Source organism: Manacus vitellinus, unplaced genomic scaffold (genome assembly GCF_001715985.3).
Source record: "Manacus vitellinus isolate BGI_N305 unplaced genomic scaffold, ASM171598v3 scaffold_3_pilon, whole genome shotgun sequence".
NCBI classification, from domain to species: domain Eukaryota; kingdom Metazoa; phylum Chordata; class Aves; order Passeriformes; family Pipridae; genus Manacus; species Manacus vitellinus.
Genome location: NW_021940535.1, coordinates 3,665,931 through 3,690,231, shown reverse-complemented (window position 1 = coordinate 3,690,231; position 24,301 = coordinate 3,665,931). Strand labels below are relative to the sequence as shown.

Below are 24,301 nucleotides of genomic sequence, written 5' to 3'. Positions count from 1 at the left end.
TTAAATATGGTTTCATTCAAAGGAAAGGCAAAACGAAAAACAATAAGGGAAAAAGCTGACTTATGCATCATAAAAGTGTTAAATGTCTTTGTTTGGAGAGCATTACTACTATTTGCTATAAGGCTTAGATCAAATTTTGAAAAAATTAATAGCCAATTCAACATCTTTTTTCTTGAGGAAAGAATCACTGTCAGAATTTCAATTGCTGCTTGTACACCCTGTGGTCTGGGGTACCATGGGAATTTCATCCAGTTAAACAACAGCAGACCTGAAAGGTTGCAGGTGATTCTTGCCCATTATTTTAAACATTTTAATAATGTATTCAGAAGTTCAAAAAAAAAAATCTCCTTTAGGATCTGCTGCAATTACATTATTTTTCGTGCTGTGTTTTAAGGCTTTGAAGTCCAAATCTCCATTTGAGTAGTTGTATTCCTTCATTCTCCTTCAAAATGGCAGTCACCACTCTGTGATTTTTGGAGCAACTTTAGATGTTTATTCCTGTGAGTCAGAGTAGAGCTATCCTCCCATAAACTTCACAGGAAATAAAATGTTCATTATTTTAAAGGAAGGATTTATTTACTTCCCAAAAGTGTTCAACCTTCTAGACTGTATATCCTTCTAACATCATCTTCTGTCTTGCACCAGCTTGTCGAACCACTGACACCCAGCGGGGAGGCACCAAACCAGGCTCATCTGAGAATTTTAAAGGAAACAGAATTTAAAAAGGTCAAAGTTTTAGGCTCTGGAGCTTTTGGCACTGTTTATAAGGTAAGATCACCATGTTTCTCTTCTCCTTTACGTCTTACTCCCTCATGCAGAAGCCACCCAAACAAAGTATGAAATGGGAGCTCTGACCATTGTGTAGGGGTCTTTTTAACTAGATTTTGTAGCATATATCTATTGAGTGGTAGAAAGATGACTCAATCATCATTAGCTGAGTTATGAATTGGGTAACAGGAGAAGGTTTACATAAGGTGTTGCCAAAGCCACATTGCTGAACCTGGAAAACAAAGATCTTGATTTGAAAAATACCACAGTCAAATACACCGTATTGAGAATATTAAGAAAAAAAATAAATGCATTTTGGTCAGCTTAGTGCTAAGCTATTTTTGTGTGCCATCTGGGGTCTTGTCTTTATAATTTTCAATCACTCTTTCATTAGAACTGACTCAGATGTGTTGAAGTGTCTACACACCTTCAGTTGTGTAGGTCCACAAGGTATTTTTTCTCTTGGTGTTTATTTATCCCCTGTGTTTCTTCATCAAGTTCCACTTTTCTGTGCTCCTCCTTTTATTCAGGATATATGTTTCAGGCTTTGCCAGTAGTACTGAAACTGTAGATTGATATATCTCTTTATAAAGCTCTGTATTCTGAAGCAGGGTTCCAGCTATGACTAGAAACTTCGGGGCCACGAAAAGATGTGCACCTACATTGCTGGGTACTTCAGCAGCATGTCCTCACAGTGCCAGGCTGTTGACCTGCCACCTGGTAGAGCACTGTACCACCTGGACATAGAGTTCCCTGCCACTGCATAGGACTAGACTATTTGTGCAGGATAGATACCATCTTGTTTGAATGAAAAAATGCTCATTCTTTTCATCCCATGATTTATAAATTGGAAGTGGCAAGGTTTTGCACATGCAGTTGCTGTGATGCTCTAATTAATTAGATTTCCATCTATAAAAGATATTCTTTATGCATCTCTTGGGCTATTTGTACAGGGACAGTAATGAACATGTTTATTCAAAAAAATGTAGTAGAGGTGACTGAAAGAGAAATACCACCGCATTAACAGGATTTTTTAGCCATACGTAAGACATGTTTTTTGCATATTTTTGTTGTTTGCCATGTCTTCCTGTTGCTCAGAACATGTAAGTCTACTCAGAAGATGTAAAATGTATGTAACTGTGAGAATTAACCTGTTAGATATGAGACTGAATAACTCTTTGTACTTGTTTTGGTAGGGACTTTGGATCCCAGAAGGGGAGAAGGTTAAAATTCCTGTTGCTATTAAAGAGTTGAGAGAGGCTACATCACCAAAAGCCAACAAGGAAATACTTGATGTAAGTTTTCACGTTTGTTTTCTCAAGTGGTCTGTGGATTTTCTTCTCTAACAACTAAAGGGGTTTCAGGATTTTGTATGGGAAGAAATATTTTGCACCCTAAACTGAATTCTCCGTCTAGAAGTACTGTGCTTTGCAGCCCAGTCTGTGAAGTGTCTCACAGTCCAAATACAGGTTTTATACTCCTGGGGTAGCAGGGAGGGGATCAGGAACATACATTTACCGCTAATTCTTTTTTCTTTATTCTGATATTTCAGGCCTTAAACTGTAGCATTCATTGTCATTATCGTGATACAACTAAAGCAAATAACAATAGACCTAATGATTTCTGAATGCTGACACTGCAGATTGGCATAAGCTAGTTGTGTGCTTACATAGGATTAAATTAACTATAAATCCAAAATTAAAAAAAAAAATCCCATCTGTCTGATTTCTCTGCCATAAAACACAAGAAATTATCTCACTCTGAAAGAGGCTTGAGAATTTTATTTTCTTGTTTGGGTATAGCTCATCACTTCAGAAAACAAGGAAAAAGACTATAGAACACTGATTTAGGAATTCATAAATATGTGAGTTTACAACAAGTGAGCTAGAGTCCTAAATACAAGGTTCCCTGAACTTGGAACTGATGAAAATCTTAAATAGAAAATCTTAAAGCCATGGAACATACAGCACGAAGGATATATAAATTTATATGAAAGGAAAGGACAATGATAAGCGTGGAGAGGAGCACTCAGATGTCCAGTGTAACTTCGTATTTCCGGTGCTGTGATTAAGTCCTAAGCAACAAGAAAAGTCTGTCCTGTCCCTGGTATGTCCCAAATGGACCTGTTTGTCTGGAAGCAATAGTGGTGTTAACCAAACACACAAATTCCTCAACCATGGAAAAAACTATGGATTTTTAAAATTTTGGTAGGAACTGAATTTAGCTGGATTTCTTTTTTTAAATCCAGTTTTGTCCGGCTAATGACACCTCAAGTAGGGAAGGTTCATGTCAAATGCTTGAAGCTGGCAAAGATCTTAACAAAAAGACAGTTCTGGTAGTGAGAACTGTCAGTATAAATGGCTGTGAACAAACCACCACTTGTGCTACTTACAATAATAAAGCACATTAGATTTTTCAAGTCACCCTGCAAAATAATAGGTGGTCCATTTCAGAAATCCATACAAGAAGCAATATCCATCCTGATTTCAGTTTAGCTAGACTCCAGACCAGTCTCAGCCTTTCCCCAGGTCCTTACCCATGTGGCCCTCATCCCTGCCCCTTGCCTGCCTGCGAGCAGGCTGGGGTCCCTCCCTTCTCTGGCATTCCCTGCATTGAGGAGCTGGCAGAGATGCTGTTCAGCATCTCTGAGATCTGCCCCTCATTTTGCTCTTCACAGTGATAAAGAGTATAACACTGTTCACAAAGGATGCTTTAGACTTAACTGCATTTCTGTATCCTGAAGGAAGGATTAGTGAACAAGCCTACCATACTTCATCCTGCCTTCAGCAGATCAAATTAGTCACAGGACAGAACAGTAGGTGCAGGGACTGTGTGCTCTTCAGTGGTATCAAAGTACTTTCTCCTTTAAAAGAAGTTTCTGTAGCATATCCCCACATAATCTTTTCATTTGAATTAGGATGCTTAACAAAAAGCTTTTGCTTTTTCAATCCTGTTCATTTTGTAGATGATTTGGTTGGTGGAATTCATTCTATATTTCAGAAGAAAATTTAAAAAATACAGAAAAGAAGTCAGGGAGGTGACTCCAAAAGCTCTTCTCAAAACAGATTTTTGCTATACAACCAATTTTTCAGGGTCACTGGAACCTCAGGGATAATCATGTCCAATTAAAGATGATTTGTCTTACAGAAACACACTAGGTATAGAACAAGCACAGCAGCTTCATCCCTTATAATCCAGTCAAGCTCTTGCTGATTTTGTTAGGGTAGGGCTAATTCAGAAGATTGTTGTTGAATACCAAGCATACTTGGAGCAGGTCAGAGCGAACCAAAGAGATTTCCAAGATAAACAGTTGAAACAAAGGCCCACTTTAATGTCTTGGGCTACTTAGAGGAACCCACAACCACACAATAGCTCCCTTCTGCTCCCTTTGAGGAGGCAGTGGCCTATTTTACTTTGCAGTATCAAATGTAAGAGGCAGTGTCAACACTTGGACGCTCTCCGAAAGCTGTGTGGCCCATACGCCCACCCCACTCGTTCAGCTTCCCAGTTCTCAGCCCCCGGGTCAGCCCCATGTGGACTGTGCAGCAGATGGGCAGTGAGAAAAGCTCTGACTCTGCAGACTTCCCCCCACCCTGTCTCAGTGAAATGAATACAATATGGATTTGAATCTCAACAGGAAGCAAGGGAAAAAACAGGCATCCTTCCTCATTATGACAGCTCAGTTTAGAAGCATAGGGAAATAAAGTTGTTTTGGTCTCTGTTTACATCTGAGCACTGGATAACAAATTTGCAAGATTCTCTAAAAAATGCTGCCACAAATATCTACACAACTGAATAGCATATTGTGTTCTTGCTTTATCTTTCCTCAAGCTAGCCCATATAATCAGTACTATTCATGGCAGAGGGTTGTTTTTCAGTGACCTGCTGACATGCAGTAGGTTGAGGAGCACTTACGCAGTTGTGCTAGAGATCATCTTTAACCTGCCTGCCTCGAGGCCACTTTCATCCCAGGGGCTCCAAAACAAGGATACCAAATGCGGAATTAGCACCTCAGAAGAACCTGCATTACGTCATGTTTTGCCTAGGCTGGCATGTTAAACAACAATACCAAGACCAGAAAGTATTGCTTAAGAATTGGAGTTGCTTATTTCTTGAACGTCATTGCTTTAATAACTTTGTTTAATAATAGTTCTTAGCAGCTATACAGCTATGTGGAGCGCTTGTTAGATGATGAGTAAAGTGCTATGGTATTTCTTCTCTTAAGCTCTTAGAAAGAGCAGATTTGCTCCTTTCCTTGCCCCAATAGTGTCTTCACTATTATTTTAGGCTTTGAGGGGCTACTAGCCTGAATTACCAAAGGATGATTAGTTGGTGTTACTCCAGACGCTGTTAAGATGCTGACCCACTCACTGAATGGGAAAATTCCCCTTTATTTCCCCTTGTATTGCTTTTCCTCTAAAACATCTAGAATTGACAGACTGTAAATAAGATACAAAGTTAGTTAAACAAACCAAATAACTGCAGCTCTAATTTTTTTCCCCAATTGGAATCCATTTTTTGAGCTGGCACTTGACAGTGGATTTCAGTATAAATATAGATCTCAAATTTCAACCATAAGTAGTTTTTGCACACAAAGTCATATAGTCAGGAATTTTTACCTGATGGCCATGTTAAAGGATGTATTCGGTGTGTCTGGAGTGTAGTGCATCAGCCTCTGAAAGTGTCTCTCCCTTCCTAAAAAAGAACAAAAGAAAAGGAGGTACCTTGGGTACCTTAGCTAAGTACCTAAAGCTACATAGGGTGAAGCCAGATTTGAAAAAGGAGTTTTTCACATATTTGTGAAACTAACACCCGAAATTCCAGTTGACCAAAGGGTCTATTATGCTTGGGCTTCCACATTGTAAGTACCTTCCTTAGATAATTTACATTGCTATATGAGTGTAAAAGACCTTTTCCAAATTGGGACAATATTTTCACTGGTGTTACTTAAAGACACATATTCAAGTTTCTAAAGTGGTGAACTGATTATTAATCTGTTTGGTTTGACATGGACTGAAGAATAACATCATCAAGAATAATATGGTCTCAAAAAATGAAACTGTCAGTCATGTTCTAGATGACAACTCTGACTTTCTGAGTTAGTACCAACCTTGACAGAGGAGCAGAAGTCTCAAAAATACTGATTTCCAGTCAGTTTTGTGAAAAGATCTGTAGAGTTAAAAAAACCATATGACAAATGTTCACAAAATGTGTTGCCCTTGCAATTAGGTGGTCCAAATGGGGAAATGCCATCAGCTCCCAGCTGATGTTCAATTTATTAAGTCTTCCTAGGTCTGTAAGTTTTAATCCCCCCGGGATTTTATGTTCAGTGCTTGCTTAGTGTACCAGTAGTGGGAGACTGGCTCTTCTGTGGCATCTCAGTGATGATTCAGTGTTAAAAATCTGGACGTTCCACTAAATGGAAAATACTTGGTCCACAGAGTGGGAAATATATGTATTTTGTATGTGATATGAGGCACAGAGTTTGCATATAATATTTTGGCCACCTCTTGAATGACCAACTTATTTTAAACTGCCTCCAAATATTTGTATCATGCAAGAGAGAGTGTTTCACATTGCTTTTTTTCCTTTATTCTCAGGAAGCTTATGTGATGGCTAGCGTTGACAACCCTCATGTGTGCCGCTTGTTGGGAATCTGCCTCACTTCTACTGTTCAGCTCATCACACAGCTGATGCCTTATGGCTGCCTCCTTGATTACATCCGAGAGCACAAGGACAACATCGGCTCCCAGTACCTTCTCAACTGGTGTGTGCAGATTGCAAAGGTAAGCCAACAGCACACTTCCAGATCAGCTAAAACTCAGAGATCTGACAGCATGTAATGTATTTATTTACTTACCTGTCTCCGTAAATCTTTCTGTTTCACCACCTGGATCCTAGATATCCTATACGTGACAGTAAGTGGTTACTTCATCTTAAACAATTTACCATTTTCATGCTGATGAGCAAACTTTAACTGTTCTTCAAAATGCTCCTATTAATAATATTATCACCAAAACATTTATAGCCAAACCAAACACCTGCTATTGAAATAATAATGTGATCCTAATGTGATGCAACACAGGGGCAGGGAAGGGAATAGAATTTGGCAATTTGCATAGCAAAATGCTGCTTCCCTCAGTGAGTTTCTTTGGGCTGTGTCACAGGACAGTGATGTTGTTGAATACACCTTTTCTGTGTGCCTTATAGAATTTCAGGCTGAAATCTCTGAGGCCTGAGATCAAACTGCTGATTATTGAATACCAGCTCCATTCTTGTACAGGCTGGCTGTGACCGAGAGACACTCAGGCACCCAGAGCTGTTCCATAATTTATAGGCACTGAGTTGGTGTCTGTAATCTAACTGCAATGGCCATAAAGTACTTATTGTCACACCTGGTACTGTTTGCCAAAGAGCAGCAAAGGAGACTGAAGTACAGCCTTTAGCCCTTAGCAGCAATATGCTGTATTTCAATGGTAGTTAGCCATTTGCAAGTGTGGAAGAATGGAGCAAAAAACTAACTGCAGTTTGTCAAACATCCATCATATGAGATGCCAGTATCCACAAAGCCTGGCTACTCTAATGCTGCTTATTTCGGGAATGCTGGTCTGCAGGCTAACCACACACTTAAAACCTTATCGGTCCCTTGAGACCTTGTATACATCCCAGACTCGCCCAGCCGTGGTTTGCTTTGAGGAAACATGCTGAAGACCTCAGAAACGTATCCACCAAAAATCTGCTGAGCACATTTTTCATCTCAGTGTGTGTGTGCTTTTTTACATTGCATTCTACAACAAGTGAATTTCAATTTATTTGTCCACCCGGGATAAGAGCTGCCTTTTTCTGACTCTTTTGCTCTCTTGTTTAAAATCAATTACTGCTCTGTCCTGGTTTCAGTCCCTTTGGAGGATTAGCTGGAGGCCACATTTCCCTCTTCCTCCTCCTTCTTCTCCTTTTTAATCTTTAAGGTGGCAAAATCAGTCCCCAAATGGATCCTTGGGGTATCACTTGCCCAAAAGGTTGCCATTCACAATTGTTAGCTTCTATTTGATTTTTTCATGTCAGTTCAACATTTGCCCATAGCAACCTCTACCCTTGCCAGCGATGCCTGACCTTCAAAATACTCTTTTGTGTTGTTCGACATTGAAGTTCTCCTCAAAGCACTCGTAAATCATGCATATGGCTTTTTCCCACCAATGTGTCTGGTGTTACTATTCTGATAAAGTCGTGCCAGATTTTTGGACATTCTCTGACTCTTTAAAAATGTACTTTCTAGGGGGAAAAAAATTGCCACAAATATATGTCTCGTAACTAACCAGCAGGAGGCAAGTTCCCTGGGAAGTTTATTTTTGTTTCTGTTTTCACAGCTTTGAAATAAGTTTTCTTTTCATCTTCTACAAACATTATTTTCACTGAGGTATGGAGTCCTCTCTTTCAGACAAGATGTTATGACAGAGCATAGATTCTCCATGTGCAGAAACACTGTTCAAGGAACTCTTGGAACACATAGGTCTCATGCCTAACGATGGAAAAATGGTTTAAACCCCAGGCCTGCACACAGTTAAAGATCTGCTGAACTTTCTAGACAAGCAGTTCAACATCTTCAGTGTAAGGTTATGCATGTGCACAAGCCTTTCAACCATCAGCGTCTTAAACAGCTTAGTGTGAAACTGATATTCTGCTTTTCAGCAGCTCTGAGTCTTATTAGTCTCTGCGGCAACTCATGTTTAGCAGGAAATTTTTTGTCCTACTGGGGCTAGATTACGGGATTATTAGGTTTTTTAAGATGGCCTGTTTTCTGTCAGCAGCTCAAGAGTTTTTATTTGAAGAGCTCTGCTCGCTAAAGATCTATTTGTGTAAATCAATGCACGCTACATAGTGGCACTGGGCCAGTTCGTTTGGGTGGTTTGTTTTGGCAGCATCAGCAGTGCACGGGTGAAGTTCTGCTCAGGGACTTGGATGGAGGATTCGATGGTGGTCCAGGTTAGCAGTGGGCTTAGGAAGCGGGTGGAGGTTGAAAGGCAATTATTCCCTCCAGTCCTCTGCCATCACATCAACATGATCATTTTGGTGTTAGCTTTGTAGGTTAAAAGTAATGTTTTATTAACTCTCTTCATAAAATCATAAGCACATAAGCTACTGCTAGCAGAAACCTATGGACTGGGAATAATTGTGAGTTTTGGAAAAGATATTGCAGGAAACTTGGAAGTCATTAACATTTTTTATTCCATGCACCAAGAGGGAAAGGGGAATTATCTCTGTAGTCAGAAACACAGCTCTTAAATTTACGCTTTCAAAGTCAAACTGGCACAATTAGTCATATTCTTCCTCCAGAGGCAGTTGTACCAAAAAAGCACATATGCTATGGTGAAACCAGGCTAATCGTGGGAGGCAGTGAAACTGGAAGAACTCGCCTTTTTCAAAGAGGACTTGTAAATGGATGTAACTCTGAGTTCAGACATAAAATGATGATTTTTTTAATTTTTTATTTTTCACCTGTGCGGTGGGCATTGTTAGCAGGGAGAAGACAGAGTACACTGTAATAAGACTCAGTATCAGCAACTTTGAATGATTGCCTAAACACTCTCTGTAGGTTTGGGATGCATATATATGGAAGGTGGTAGTTCAACTCTGTACTGTGCTCTCCTGGAGTCACTGGGGTTGCACAAGTGCAGCTGAAAGAAGGATTTATCCCCTTATTTGTAAGTTCCATCCTAATTTCGTATTTCTTGAGCTAAATCCCAAAGGAACCACATCTCCTGCTATTATGTACTATACCCACTACTGTCTATTTTTCCTTCATCTCTCTACCAGTGCATGGACCCACAAGAAGATTCCTGGAAGGTAACAGTTATTTCTCCATGTAACTGTGCAAGCACTGATCCTCACCCTGCAATAAACATTATGTAAATTGAAATAGCCAGCCTTTTTCTGGAAGTGGGATAGGTTACCATGTGTTTACAGTGGTGTGCATAGTTACCAGAGAGCAGCTGAAGTTTGGTGACTTATTTGTGTGTCCAGGCTCAAAGTGTGTGATGCCTACCCAACAGTGTGTCCTATTGTAGGGAATGAACTATTTGGAGGAACGTCGCCTGGTGCACCGTGACCTTGCTGCCAGGAATGTCCTCGTTAAGACTCCTCAACACGTGAAAATCACGGACTTTGGGCTGGCAAAGCTGCTCGGTGCCGATGAGAAGGAGTATCACGCTGAGGGAGGCAAGGTAAAGCACATCAGAGAATCAATTGCTGTGCAATCGCTAGAGCTTGTGCTTCCACACAAGCCTTAAACAAAGGGAAAAAAATGGGAGTGTGTTTTTCATAGCACTCAGCTGCCATCTCAGCATGCTGCCTTTGAAGCCTGTGGAAGTCCTCTGAAATCAGCCAAAGCAGCGTCAGGCCAGTGGGACTGCAGTGGGAGCAGAGGTAGCAGAGCAGTGAATGCTTTTGAAATTCCCACTCAGAATGTCTGGGAAAAAGCAAGATTATTTAAAAAAAAAAAAGGCTGAATTCATCAGTGTAGCCAAGACCAATAAGACTGTGCAGTTTATAAAGAGAAAGGGAATGTTGTATATTTATAGCAGAAGAAAGACCTGTCAGACTTGGTTCAACATGCCTTCATGTTGTACTACGTGCTGATGGAGGGAATGTGTCCTGCTGAGAAATTAAAGAGAAGCTGCTTGCAAATATTGCAGCAACCATAAATAGAAACCATATGGGTGTAGATCATTCTTTGTCATGTAGCCTGAGATTGGATTTGTGTCCTGTTATGACAGAAGATTTAACAAGTAGTTATTTGACTGTTAAAAATGTTGTAAAACTATTTTGTAAGAGATATTTCTCATATGTCTAATACTCCACACATTCCCAGGTTCATCATAATATATGAAAATAAAAATAATAAAGGGACTCAAAAGTTGCCTGCTCTACCATTCAGATAGCTGTGTTGGTTGGTTGGTTGGTTGGTTTTTTCCTTCCTTGATTTACCACCTGGTGGTAAATATCACTGGTAAATTTTGGATCAGTCTCTTAAGGATTCTTTGTGAATTTTCCTAGGTTCCAATTAAATGGATGGCCTTGGAGTCAATTTTACACCGAATTTACACTCATCAAAGTGATGTCTGGAGTTATGGTGAGTTTAAAAGCAACTACAGTTCTTGCAGATGGGTTGGAAAATTGCAGGATTTGCTAGTGACTCTACACTGGCCTTTTTGCATTCTACTGTGAGAAGAACAAGAGATCAGATATATAAACTCTGGGCTGAAATCACCTATCCAACAAAGTAAAATTCCCGTGAAACTGCATGTTAGTGAGTGAGGTGTAAGAAGTTTTGCAGAATATGCTTTCAGGTAATGATCCCTCCCCTGAATAGGGCTGCAGGTAAGAGACTCTGGTCTGTTTGCTGAAGTTCTGCTGATGGTTTTCTTCAGCAGCTTCACGTGAATTATAACGGACCTGATAATAAAGCCACTTAACTAGAAGGAGGATGTAAAAACATTGTCAGTCAGTGTCAAATAACTCTGCTGTGGGCTAAAAAGCTTGTACTGTCCTGGTATTGAGAAGACTATGCTAAAAGGGAAGCAAAGTGATAACCTCCTTAGAGAATTTATTTTGTATTTGGTGTAATTCATAAGCTAGCATGAAAAAAAGTAGCGGAAAGGAAACTTTGCAAAGCAATGTATTGCAAAATTTTCCCCCCATTAGCTCTTATATTTCTGGAAAATATTTAATGCAGATGGTCAGATCCTGTGTTCTTTTAAAAGAAGTACAGCCTCGGGTCCTCTTAATCCATTTATGTATCTTGGCATCCAAAATCTTGTTTTGTATCCTAAGCTACTAGACAATCACAACAGCCACATCGCAAGAGTCCATGGTATGTCAGCAAATGACGCTGAGGCAGCTGGTTTGCACATCTTTCAAAAACTGCTTTTGCTTGTCTCCAAAGAGATTGTTTTCAAACAAAAAGACAACTTTCATTTTTAAAACCACTTGCTCAGTTGGAATCAGTAACCTTTATTTCCTTTCTGTGGGGCTGGGGAAGTTTGTGGAATGTTCAACACTAAGATATTAGCTGAGATTGAAAAAAAAAAAGGGGGGGGGAAAGCAAATCCTTAAAGGAAAGCAGAATGATTTCAACCTGTTGTATTAGTCTCTCTTTAAAATCGTAGCAGAAAATGTTTTCTCTGGTTAGGGTTCTGGCAACGCAGTGCTTCCAGGAGAGCCCTCTCTGCTTGCCACCTCTCTGCACCCATGCCAAGCAGCCTAGCTCCTGGCAAAGTTGCTCTCATGGTCTTCTCTTCCCACTCTGCAGGTGTGACAGTTTGGGAGCTGATGACATTTGGGTCCAAGCCGTATGATGGGATCCCTGCCAGTGAGATCTCCTCTGTCCTGGAGAAGGGCGAGCGTTTGCCGCAGCCCCCGATCTGTACCATCGATGTGTACATGATCATGGTCAAATGTGAGTTCGCATTTCGGATTGTGGGTGCTCATCTAAGCTGAATAAGTAACACAGTTGCCTTCGTTAGGTTGCATTTGTGTGTGCTGTGTTCTTGGTAATGGCACAGAAGTAGGGTTATGTAAAAAGAGTGGTGACACTAGAGTGTGTTCCCACACCTTGAGCTTTGCTTAGGAGCGTGGGATATGATTTCATGAGTCATTAATTCAACCAACTAATGTTTTTTTCACCATTCACACCACTGGCTGATATTATCAATTATTTTAAATGGATATGGTCAGGCAGTATAAATTAGCATAACACCAACCAGTTTACCTGATGCTCTGTTTTTGTATGTCTAGAAAATAAAATCACCACTGCCTTCTCCTCCAGGCTCACCCTTAGCTCACTAATATGCCTCCGTCTGCAACCACATATGTGGATTATGTCCTTTTACTAAAGGAATGCCAGGAGCACAGGCAACACTATAATGCCAGATACACATAAGGGTCCAGAATTCCTCTTCCAATTTCTTCCTCGTTTTTGGATGGCCCCTTTTTGGCATGCAGCTGTTGCAGCAAAGTAGCTCAAGAGCAGAGACTCTCTGAAGCACTTTTTGGCCACTTAACAGCACGTCAAAGGGCTTCTGGACCTCTAACCCCCTTTCCATCTATATCACCTGCTAAAATGTCAGATTATTACCTGGCTTCCCACGCATCTCTAGGCCATAACTGCTGCATCCCTGCCTGCTGCTGTGAGGATACTGATAAGCAGCCCACTAGGTGGCATTTAAGACCTTTGCACTGGAGCAACATATACCTGTTCTTGAAATCGGAGCCACGCTACTACGAACGCTCCATAGTGCAGCACTTTTGGGGAACCCTGGAGCATCCACATGTCACTGTGTTGGAACAGGTGCCACGCAAGGTGACCCTGATCCCATGCTTAACAGGGCAGGCAAGAAATGGATACAGGTGTGTGCATCTAGCCTGGAAGCTGCCCAGACCCGAAAACAGTGTCCTAGAAACTCTTCCTCACAGATGCTGAACCCTATTGACGCCTCATCCCACTGCCTTTCCGTAGGGTTAGTCCAGATGTAGAAAGGATGAATTTTTACAGGCACCTAATCAGGTACCTGCTGCTTTTAAAACATAACCAATAGAGTGTCCCCATCTGCTTTCATACTACTGCACTGAATTTTAAATGCAAGAGTGTTAGGATCTGGGGTTTGAGCCTTCCTTCTGGCACAGGGCTCAGTTGCACATCTTTCACTGCTCTGATCACCTCATGTTTGCAGGCTACAGCACAGACCCTGTTGAAGCTGTGCCATTTTGTGTAAAGGAATACAGGAATCCGAGTACCTGTTTTATAAGCAGAAAGTATAAGCTGAAATGTTCAAAGTTATTGCACAATAATTACTATTTTTTTAATTTAAGAAACAGCACTTAAATGTAGGCAACTCAAAGTGAGAAACAGTAGATGCTACTCCTGTAAGAACAGCAAACTTCCAAATGCTTCACTCTGTCTAAAAGCAAGAAGCTTTTCTTGAATTATCAAGAGATATATTTCTAGCATGGTAAAATGTCACTGAAAATTATGAGATTTTGTCTAATACAGATTTCAGATGACATGTTAGCACTTCATTTCTCCATTACTATGGATAAGGTGTTTCTTCTGAGTTCCTCTAGACACACTAAGCTTGACTTTTGTTGGTTTTAGTTTTAAACACAAGAGTCTCCAGATCAGCTTATCTGTGAGTTGACGACAGAAAATGTGGGTTTCCTAACTAATAGCACATGTAAACCCACCAGTATCTATATTCTAAATCTCTTCTACCATTGATCCACAGCAAGCTATAGGACTGCTTTTTGTTTGAGTCTGTTTACTAATTAAATACAGCTTAGATATAGTTAATTTTAAAATGTTCTCAGTGAGGATGTTTTGAATTTTAGAAGACATCTGGTACAGAAGGAGGCTTCTGCTGTAGGCTTCCCAGGACTCCATGAAGCAGTGCAGTGACTGTCAGACAGTCAAATCATGGTACCTCTGCAGGCACCCACTGATGTTTTTTTGCTTTCTCTCCTTCAAAAGCATTTTCAAAGCAGGCTTAATTTGCATTATCCCTCAGGTGGGACCTGCTGCCCACATGGAGATAGGCCAGCAGGAGAGGAGACAGGCTCAGCCCACAGCTTTTCCAACACAGGGTTTTCTTACCTCCTTTCTTCTTCCCAAAACTCCCAAGATCTGCATTTTAAATGCTGAAATTCACACCAGTGGCTGGTGAATGAACTTTTTATGGTGGTCCCTTAGGGGTAGCTTCTTTCTTTGTTCCACACATGGCACTGCTCTTTTTGCTGTTACATTTTATTTTAAACTGTGTTTGATCACCAAAACAACTTTATTTGTGCATTCCTTTCCCTCCAGGTTGGATGATCGATGCAGACAGCCGTCCCAAGTTTCGTGAACTGATAGCCGAATTCTCGAAAATGGCTCGTGACCCTCCACGCTATCTCGTTATACAGGTACTAACCACAGTGGTGGGAAGATGTCTGATGGGCATTTAATATGAAGCCCAAAATTATTAGTAATGCATATGAAAACATATAATACTGATAACTTAAGGCCAGATTTATTGTTGCTTTCCAGGTCTTAACACATTCAGCTAGAACCACAAACAAAATGTCAAGACTGGTCACTATTTTCTTAGTACTGGTCCCAGTCTAGGACCAGCAACAGTCCATACTGCAGTCATGAGAGGAAAACAAGAGTTTGATCCTCTTCAAAATGTATCTATTTTACAGCAGCTTGGACAGAGATTGCAGGCCCAAGTTCCCCTAAACTCTGAAGAAATTTGGTTAAATGCATAGATCCAGATTTTGCATCTTGGGCCTCTTGCTAAATTACTTTGTCTCACAGAGAAGGGGATAACGAGGGCTTGAAAGGAGTCTGCAAGTCCTCTCCCATGCTGACTTTTTTCCACAGGGAGATGATAGGATGCACCTGCCCAGCCCTACGGACTCCAAGTTTTATCGCACCCTAATGGAGGAGGAGGACATGGAAGATATAGTGGATGCGGATGAGTATCTTGTGCCACACCAGGGATTTTTCAACAGCCCTTCGACATCCCGCACTCCCCTCTTGAGTTCATTGGTATGAAACTTTTCCACTGTGGAAACATGATAAGCAATTTTAAGAGTGAACTGCTTCTCATAATGTCTGTATTTTCTTTCTCTATCTTTTAAGAGTGCTACTAGCAACAACTCTGCTACAACCTGCATTGACAGGAATGGGGTAAGTGGAATGACCTTTAAAAAAGGAGTAACTCCTCCTGTGTGGATCAACTTCTACAAAACAGTTCCTTTACTATTGTTTTTCTCTACTTCACCTAGCAGGGGCACCCTGTGCGGGAAGACAGTTTTGTCCAGAGGTATAGCTCAGACCCAACAGGCGCTTTCTTGGAGGACAGCATAGATGACAGCTTCCTGCCAGCCCCAGGTGAGTACCTCTCCTGTGTTTCCATCTCATGGCCGCTCATTCACAAGCCTTTTGGTTGTAAATATAATCATTGCCCTTCCTTTTTTACAGGAAGCAATTCAAATGCTTGCTACCTTTCTTTGCTTAGCAAACAGAGGTGGAAAAGTGCACACATATCCTTTTCTTAGACTTTATCTGGCTGCTTCTGCCCATTTCTCATTTCAGTTCCCTCACAAGCCAGGTTCCTTATGTTTGCTGTATGTGCCATCTAGCCAGGGAGTTTGCATGTGTGGTTATATGTTTAAATCTTTCTAATTGAGAAAATATCCTCTACAAAATGGGTTTCATCCCCTAAATCATTTCAGCAATATAAAGAGCTTTATGGCAGCTTCATTGCTTTCAGAAGTGGATTCACAGGAGGCAGTTTATGGTTTCACATAGACTTACAGCGTAGGTGATCAGAAAGCGAGCCAGCAAGCACTGAGGGGGATGGGGAATGCGTTACACATTCAGGATGCTTTGTGTCCTTAAAAAATCCCAACCAACCTTTCCAAGAATATGCCATAGGTAAAAAGGGTGAAAGGCCCTGCGAGGAACGGCACTGAAGTGAAATGTGGAGTCCCTGTATTTTCTGGTCATTTTTCTCATCTCCAAACATTTTTTCTAGAGAAACAGCTTCTGGCAGCTGAGCTCCCAGGCTGCCATTTCAGAACACTATCTGGGACATAGCCACCCACACGTCACTAAAATCAGCAGTAGCAATCTCACTGTGTCGTGGTCCAAGCCATCTTTCTGCTGGTTTGCAAACAAAATTCTTGAAGGTGAACCTCAGGGCAGAGCATTTGGTGCATTTGGTGCCACGGAATGGCAGTTCTTGCCTTTGGCCCTTTTCCACTTGGGGAAGTTCAGTGATGTGCTGTGAGCGAAGAGCAAGTGGCAGCTGGGTTGAAACTACATGTCAGGGGACGCAAATGGCTGCATTAGTTTTATGTCTTCATTTTCTTATTTTTATTTTCTTTTTATTCTAGAGTATGTAAATCAGTTGGTGCCCAAGAAAGCATCTGCCTCAGCAGTCCAGAATCCAATCTACAACAACTTCTCTCTCACAGCAAACTCAAAGGTCCCCACAGACTCCAGCTACCAGAATTCACACAGCACAGCTGTGGACAACCCCGAGTATCTCAACACTAACCAGTCTCCACTGGCAAAGACCGTCTTTGAAAGTTCCCCTTACTGGATCCAGGCAGGCAACCACCAAATAAATCTGGACAATCCTGACTACCAGCAGGACTTCTTACCGAACGAAACCAAACCTAATGGTCTCTTGAAAGTTCCTGCAGCAGAAAACCCAGAGTACTTGAGGGTAGCAGCACCAAAAAGTGACTACATTGAAGCCTCGGCATGACCATGGAGAATTTCTTCTTGCAGCAAGGCAAGCCAGACTCTTAAGTGAACTATATGGCTGCTGCAAGAATGGACTCTGGCTCAGAGCAAATGGCAACTGCAATGCACCAATAAGCACACCTCTCCTTTTCGGCATGGGGGCTGAAACTGCAAATCCCATCTGATGGCAGTTTGGATCTTTTCTTGCCCATTTCCATGAAATAACTGAGGCACATAGCCTGCACTCGGACATTTGTTGGGATGAAGCAGGATCTTCCTGGTCTGAAGAAATATGGATGCATTTCTTTCATTTTCAAATGGTAGCATGGTAAAAAGCCACTCTGGGATGAACTTGAGAGCTGTACACATTGTACAGTCAAATTCCTTTCTACAGTCTGTATTTTTATAAATGTTTCTAACAGAACTTTTGGATCTTTTACAAAATCAGATGCTTGTACTGCTGTTCTGCTATGTGGTGCTCAGATCACCAGCAGGAAAAAAAATATTACCAATAGTTTTCCAAAACTCCTGGAACAGAAACTGTTATTCCAAACCACTGAATTTTTACAAATTGGCTCCACATACTGCCTTTTGGCCCAAAGGTGAGAAGTGATCCTAAGGGAGGTGTGAGCAATTCTTCCCAGGGCAGTATGGATTGGATTGCTCCAGAGGAAACTTAGGACAAGGAGCAAAGTGGCACGATGCATCACCTGCTAACCACTACTGCTAAGAACTGACAGAAGGAACTCACCTCAAGTCATCTTTGAATCATACATGATTCTAAAGCGCTCACTAGTCTGTTTTCTAATGGTCAAACCCAAGACATTTTTTTTTCTGATCCCTTATGCAGCTGTCAAGTTGTCAAAATGCCTTTCTTCTTCAACAAAACTGTTAAAGATGTTGCCGTAACTGAAAAATTAAGTGTCAAATAATGTTTAACAGACCTTAATTAAATGTCAAGGAAATGCTAATGGTGGCAAATTGGAACATTCACGAGACAGACTGGAAGAACTATACTAAATTAGACTTGACTAGGGCAAGAAACACAGGTAGCTCTAGCCAAGCAGTTTTATTTCCCTTCTTAAAGGGCAGAAATCATTTTCCCTTATACATGTGGCAAAGAAAAGGAGTATATAAGTGTTACACTTCAAGGCAGAATACTGCCAATTGCTGTTCCACACTGGGGCAGAGGCTGGGGCTGGTTACATGTCCCTTTGGGGTTACATATCCTGGCAATGCAGGAGGAGCAGTGAAAATGAATTAAGGAAAAAATAATCCAGAGTGATGGAATATATTATCTCCCTCTTCTAAAACATAGGGCTGCCTACTACTTCTTTAAAATACACAGCATCGTCTTCTGGTTATCAGTGTGGTATAGGCAGGCAAGGCAAGGCTGAGATTTTAGCTTGACAGTATAAATCAATCACAGCAGCAAAAGCAACTACTCTTTCCAGTGACCCATAAAACTATTCCATCATTAACATGTCTTATGAGCATAGGAGGAGTAAAGTGCCTAAAGTGTGAATTTAGTCAGTCATTTAGATGCATCCCACCAGCAACTTGGCAGTGCTATTTTAATCAAACCACTAGATCAGAAGGCAAATGCTCATTTTGGGACAAAGGCCCTTAACTAGTTGAATGTTGGCAACTTGCTTGAGGGTAGCATAAGCAGCTGACTTGCAGAGGATCTGTAGTCTATATTAAGTAGCAAGAAAGAGTCAAATTTATGCTTCTGCTGTGGTTTGAATGCAGCAGTCTGTGTTTCAGTTTAAGGATTGCATCTGAAGTCCAAGATCAAGCAGCAAATCCTTAGAACACTCTTTTTATAGATTTATTGAGGGAAGGAGAAGAACAGTCATGTGGAATGACCCTTTTTGTAAGTAACATGGTGTAAAATGCATTAACAGCTTGTGTGTGTACAGTGGCTCATGGGCCACACTGCAGTCTAGCATAAAGCAGCATACTGGGGTGACCAGGACCCGAGGGAATGGCCTGAAGTTGTGTCACAGGAGGTTTAGGTTGGATATTAGAAAAAGGTTCTTCACCCAGAGAGTGGTCAGGCACTAGAACAGGCTCCCCAGGGAAGTGGTCACAGCACCAAGCCCGACAGAGTTCAAGAAGCTTTTGGATGATACTCTCAGGCACATGGTGTGACTCTTGGGGATGGTCCTGTGCAGGGTGAGGAGTTGGACTGGATGATCCTTTTGGGTCTCTTCTGACTCAGCACATTCTGTGATTCTGTGATATTGGACAGAATCCAAAGATGGTCCTCTTTGGTAGGTGTGTCTCACCATGACCAAGCCCCAGGCATAGCAGTCTGGAGGATGCAATGTTTGACTTTGATTATTAGTGGCTTGTATTTAAAACACTAACCAAACTTCAGTTCCCATGTCCAATTAGCAGCAGATTTCTCCTTGCATTCCTGAGAGCAGATTTGCTGTGTTGCTCTCACAAGCGTGCAACATGTATGCACAGGCATTGCTGCTGTTCTCCACCCACCGCCTTGGGAGAAATGTACATAAAACTAAAAAAAGATCTTAACAGAATTCACAGATAATTTTTCAATTTGCTAAAGCTGCTATGTCTCCAGGCAGAACATTAGAAAATCACACAATGCATGTTCTCCCACAGAATCTGCTGAACACTATTGCACAAAGGAATTTATTGATGTTTTGTTTTAATTTCTTAGCTAAAACAAGAAAGCCACTGAGCAGTATCAATATGTATCCACCAGCATTATGTAGCATGAAAATTATTTAATAGAGGTTAATACACTTGCCCATTAAAACAATTTAGGAGGGATTCAGTAGCAATTCCTTGCTAGAAACAAGGAGATTAATCTAAAAATTATGCAATGTAAGTTTAAAAGAGCATCACATTTTGAATGTGATGTTTTTGTTGAAAAAAGTAGGAAAGAAAATGTAGAACCACAAACTCTCAGTACGAACGTAAATTCCAGATTGGTGGATCAGCTATATTGTGAAGTATTTCTGGTGAATAGGCATCCTGTAAGCCATGATTTGTAAATTGGCAGGTCAGTAATTATTCAAAAGCCAGCAAAAAATAAAAACTGGATTGTGCCTGCAGGGGCAGATACAGTGGCACTGGGAGTGGATGGGACTGTGCAGCTGCATGGCTGTCACTGGAGGCACAGGTGCTGTGCAGTGTGATGCTCGTAGGGTAACAGACAATAGCAATAAACCAAATGATTTCCAGCAGAATTAAAAAAGAAAAAAAAAAAAGAACCAATAAGCAGCTGAAATGTCCTGGTTTTCCCACTGCAGCTCATTGCACATTTAACAGCAAGGAGGCCCCTGCGGATCATAGGTGCTTATACAGGCAAACGTGGTGTAGCAGCATAAATCAACATCCAAAAAAACCTTGAAAATTCAGCTGCAGGTGTGGGTAGAAAAGGCTGATTTTAAAAACACAGCTAAATAGGGAAATGGAACATGTCACAACCACTTTTAAAAGCTAAGTCTTACTAATTGAGAAAATTAAAATTTCCCTTTTTACGGAATTTTTAATGGAAGGCAAAATAAAATACAAGTCAGTCCTTAGTGTCTATCATAAAGCAGCAGTTAATACAGAACTCCTTTTGCAATAATAATTTAGGACTTTTAATAACTGCTTAGTATATGAAAATGTAAGTTAAATCAACAGTCTTCATCTTTGATGTTTTCCAGTGATTGTGTACAGTGCACTTGACTTCATTTGGGGCCTTGGATTGTTCCTACTGCAAAGGGAGTTGGCCTGGGAAATTTTCTTCATGTTGCAATTGATTTTGTGAAGTAAATTCATTGAGAGGCCAAGAGCCTGCTTGTGTTTCCAGCTAACAGGCAACATTGCAGTGAGTTTTCTAGACAGAGAGTTGGACCTAGATGGTGGTTTCTGGAATGCGTTGGAATGATGCCCCATCCCACCAATCTCACCATCAGATGGCCACGTGAAGCCTTGGCATTAGAAAATGTGGTCTCATGGTTTATTTGAAAAGAAGGGTCTTGTGTAGGGAGAGTAATGCAAGGGAAGGGCTTCATCTGGCCCATCCATATCTAAGATAGCTGCTGAATTTGCCCAGGGCCACTGAGACCACTGACTGTTCCTGCAGGTATAGGTAGATCCTATCCCTGCTACCAGCTAGATGTGAAGCCCCCTTGCAGAGATTGCTTGTGCAAAAAGCAATGTACGTGGCATTCATACTATGGGTGTATTTCTTCTCTTCCCAGGGAGATGTAGTTAGGTTTACAACAATGTCACAGGACCTCAAACAGCATGAAAAGGTCCCATCACAAGGTGCCTGAGGTGTCCTTGGTCTGTCTGTGGATGCTCCAATGTGTCAAGGAGAAACTTTGCATTTCCAGACAAGAGCTCATTTTTCACATTTGGAGTTCAACATCTGTTAGTATGACCACTGCCTCTCAGCTGAGCAGTTACGGTACGCTGGCTTTTGTTCCCCCAGCATTTGTCTGGGAGAAAACATCTGAATCAGGACCAAATATGAAAATGTACCTGTGTCCTTCTTCTTGATGGAAACTGTATACTCATGAAATGTCAAACTCTGGGTAGAACACTTAGCAAGAATGCTTTGTAATGTTTTATCACCAGTGGTTCAAATTTTATATTGGGATCCCTTTTTCTAGCCTTCTTTTTGTAAATGCTCCCTCTTTGTTCTGACGTAAAACTTTCAAGGAGCCTTTTTAAAATAATGAGGAAAATAACAGGAAAAAAAATTTATACAAAAGAAAACCATGACACCTTCAAGTAGCTTGTCAAATGGGCTGCATTAGGACCAAAGATGTTATGTCTTGTTTTCTTGCTTTAAAGGAATAGGGTATTGATCACTACTTCCACTGCCTCTCATTACAGAGAAGAGCTACAGATTTCCACTCTTCATTGGGGCTGGGTCAGACCTCCACTGAGCCAAGAGAGCTTGGCAGGAGGGTGAGACCTGTCCATAGAAAACTAACTGAATATCAGGACAAGGTATCACTTCAGGGCCAAACCTACAACCTGTACTCCATATTGCACTTAATGCAATATCTAAACAGGGACATAGTCAAGGAAAAAAAGAAGCAAATACATGATGTTTTGGCTTAATGTCAGGAAAAAATACAATAATATGAAGATGAGAATGATGGGTTTTTCGGTGAGGAAGTGTGTAGGCAGGCAGTGAGATTTTAAAATGATAACACTTTTTGTTATGTATTACTTTAATTATGCAGGGGAGTTGAAATCATGGCATTCCCATGATATGCTTTGATTTCTGCCATACATCCTGCCTGCGTTTGACATCAAGTGTTCAGGCAGATCACTTGTATTACCATGGCCATGTGGATTGAGAAGTGTGGGTTGCTTCAACCCCTTCTTTTTATGCAGGGAGATAAAAGTGCGGTTATAGTAGGCTGTACCACAGTTAGTGGTCAAGCTAACCCTCAACAGCGTCCAAAACTGGCTTTCCCAGGGGAAAAAGTTGATAACTGCAGACCTACCTGACAAAAGATGCACCACTTGTTGCAGTGCTGGCAACAGGCAGTTGGCAGCAAGCAAAATGCATTCAGCCAAGATTCAAGTTTGGTGCTTCACCAACTTTGCTGTCATGGTCTTACATGATGCAGATGGAGCTGTCTGGATGTACAACAGCACAGGTCCTGTGGTCTCACTGTAGCTCTCACTTTGAAGTAATGGATTTTTCTGATTAATAAAGTGAAAACATGAAATCAAAAGTGCCGCTAGCAATAGGACTGGTAGAAGGTGTTGTTCCTACATAGCCAATATGGTACATCATTTCCAGTCACACTGGAGTTTATCCAGACTCTTCTCCTTACCTCTTGCAAGCTAGCTAGAGAGTGTGCATTTGCTAGCACCATCAATGTTATCCTCATATTTTATGAAAGGGAATAATCAAAGTAGTTGGCTATAATGATAGGAGGCTTGGCTCACATACCTAGGTTGCTTTTTTAATCCTACATTCCTTATATTGTTCCCCTTGAAATTAATGGGATGTTTAAATTCATTACACTGAGAGTATAAAACAAGACTAATGTTGAGTGATTTTTGAAAATCCCTCACAATAATCAGAGATCCTATGGATCCATTGCCCGTTTTAGGCTGCTTTGTATTGATGCAATCAACCGAATATAAGGTATGATGTCTTGGTTTTTATAAACTGTCAAGCAATATATTCATAGATACTGACGGTACCCTTGCAGCATTGTAAAGTTACTCAACTATGAAAGCACTATTTGTACAATAAGAAACTCTTTTGACTTTTATATGGTTTAATGGTTTATACTGTTGATCAAAGATTGTTTGTATATGACGATAAAAAATGAGGTGTATATTATTCTTTTTAATTGTTTTTAATTTTTGGAAAACTGTTATTGTAATATACTGTTGTATTTGGGGGGAACAAGAAAGCAGTGGCTAGCTTGTAGCTTGTAGCCAAAGAAGAACTCACATTATGGGTTCTTTATTGGACTTCGATTTTTTTTTTTCTGGTAAAATTTGTCACCTTGGGGATTTATCCAGAGCTTAGTGAAGCTAGTAACAGCACTCTTTCCTCTCTCCAAGACTCTTTGGTTGTCTGTATGCACAGTGCTGGAGTTTCATAATGTGAGCAATAATACAGGTAACACTCGTGACCATTGGAAGTGCAATATGAAAGCCCAGGTGCTGCTTATCAGGGCCCTAAAAATGCTGATCTTGTAAATTACATGGCAGGTTCTCACTTCACTTTCATGACAAGAGCAGAAGCAGAGTGAAAGCAATCCCTCGAAATCCATGTGACATGTGGTATGTGAAGCCACAGTGCTGGCCATTTCTTAATTGCATAGCTAAGGCAAAATAAAGTCTCAACCAGAGTTACTGGTGACTTACATTGTTGTACTACACTAGGCAGAAAGATAAACTTTGTTAGCAGTGGCAGTCAAAAGAAGCCCTGGTGTCCCCTTAGTATTGGTGTTTAATTATCCAACTGGTTGAACATGCAGCAGACAAAGATTAAAGGAATTGCAGGGTCCTCAACATAACAGAGCAAAATACAGTGCATTGGCAAGACAGTAAAGAAGAGAGGAGATGGAACTGTCAGTATGCATTCAGCCCGGATAGGTCCCCAGTATCACAATTAGTAAATGAAATAATTTTTGTCTTAATAGGTGAACTTTGTAGACAGAAAAAAAAAGAAAGCCACTACAGCACCTTTGTCATTCTCATTTTTCCATACAGTCCCTTCCAGTACGTAGGCTG

At 40.9% G+C, this 24,301-nt stretch overlaps 1 protein-coding gene across 2 annotated transcripts in view; it reads left to right on the top strand.

Annotated features, from left to right (window-relative positions):
* Positions 1-19,016, top strand: part of EGFR (epidermal growth factor receptor) — a 43,546-nt gene extending 24,530 nt beyond the window's left edge. The window contains exons 17-27 of one of the 2 annotated variants that reach the window (XM_025895427.2): positions 646-768; positions 1,965-2,063; positions 6,369-6,554; positions 9,834-9,989; positions 10,822-10,897; positions 12,077-12,223; positions 14,624-14,721; positions 15,182-15,349; positions 15,443-15,490; positions 15,592-15,694; positions 16,702-19,016. In XM_025895427.2, the coding sequence (XP_025751212.1) occupies positions 646-768; positions 1,965-2,063; positions 6,369-6,554; positions 9,834-9,989; positions 10,822-10,897; positions 12,077-12,223; positions 14,624-14,721; positions 15,182-15,349; positions 15,443-15,490; positions 15,592-15,694; positions 16,702-17,078 (1,581 nt within the window). In that variant the 3' untranslated portion in view covers positions 17,079-19,016. Of the gene's footprint in view, positions 1-645; positions 769-1,964; positions 2,064-6,368; positions 6,555-9,833; positions 9,990-10,821; positions 10,898-12,076; positions 12,224-14,623; positions 14,722-15,181; positions 15,350-15,442; positions 15,491-15,588; positions 15,695-16,701 lie in introns of both variants that reach the window. The other variant, XM_018075845.3, reaches the window with a different exon arrangement.
* The last annotated feature ends 5,285 nt before the right edge of the window (positions 19,017-24,301 follow it).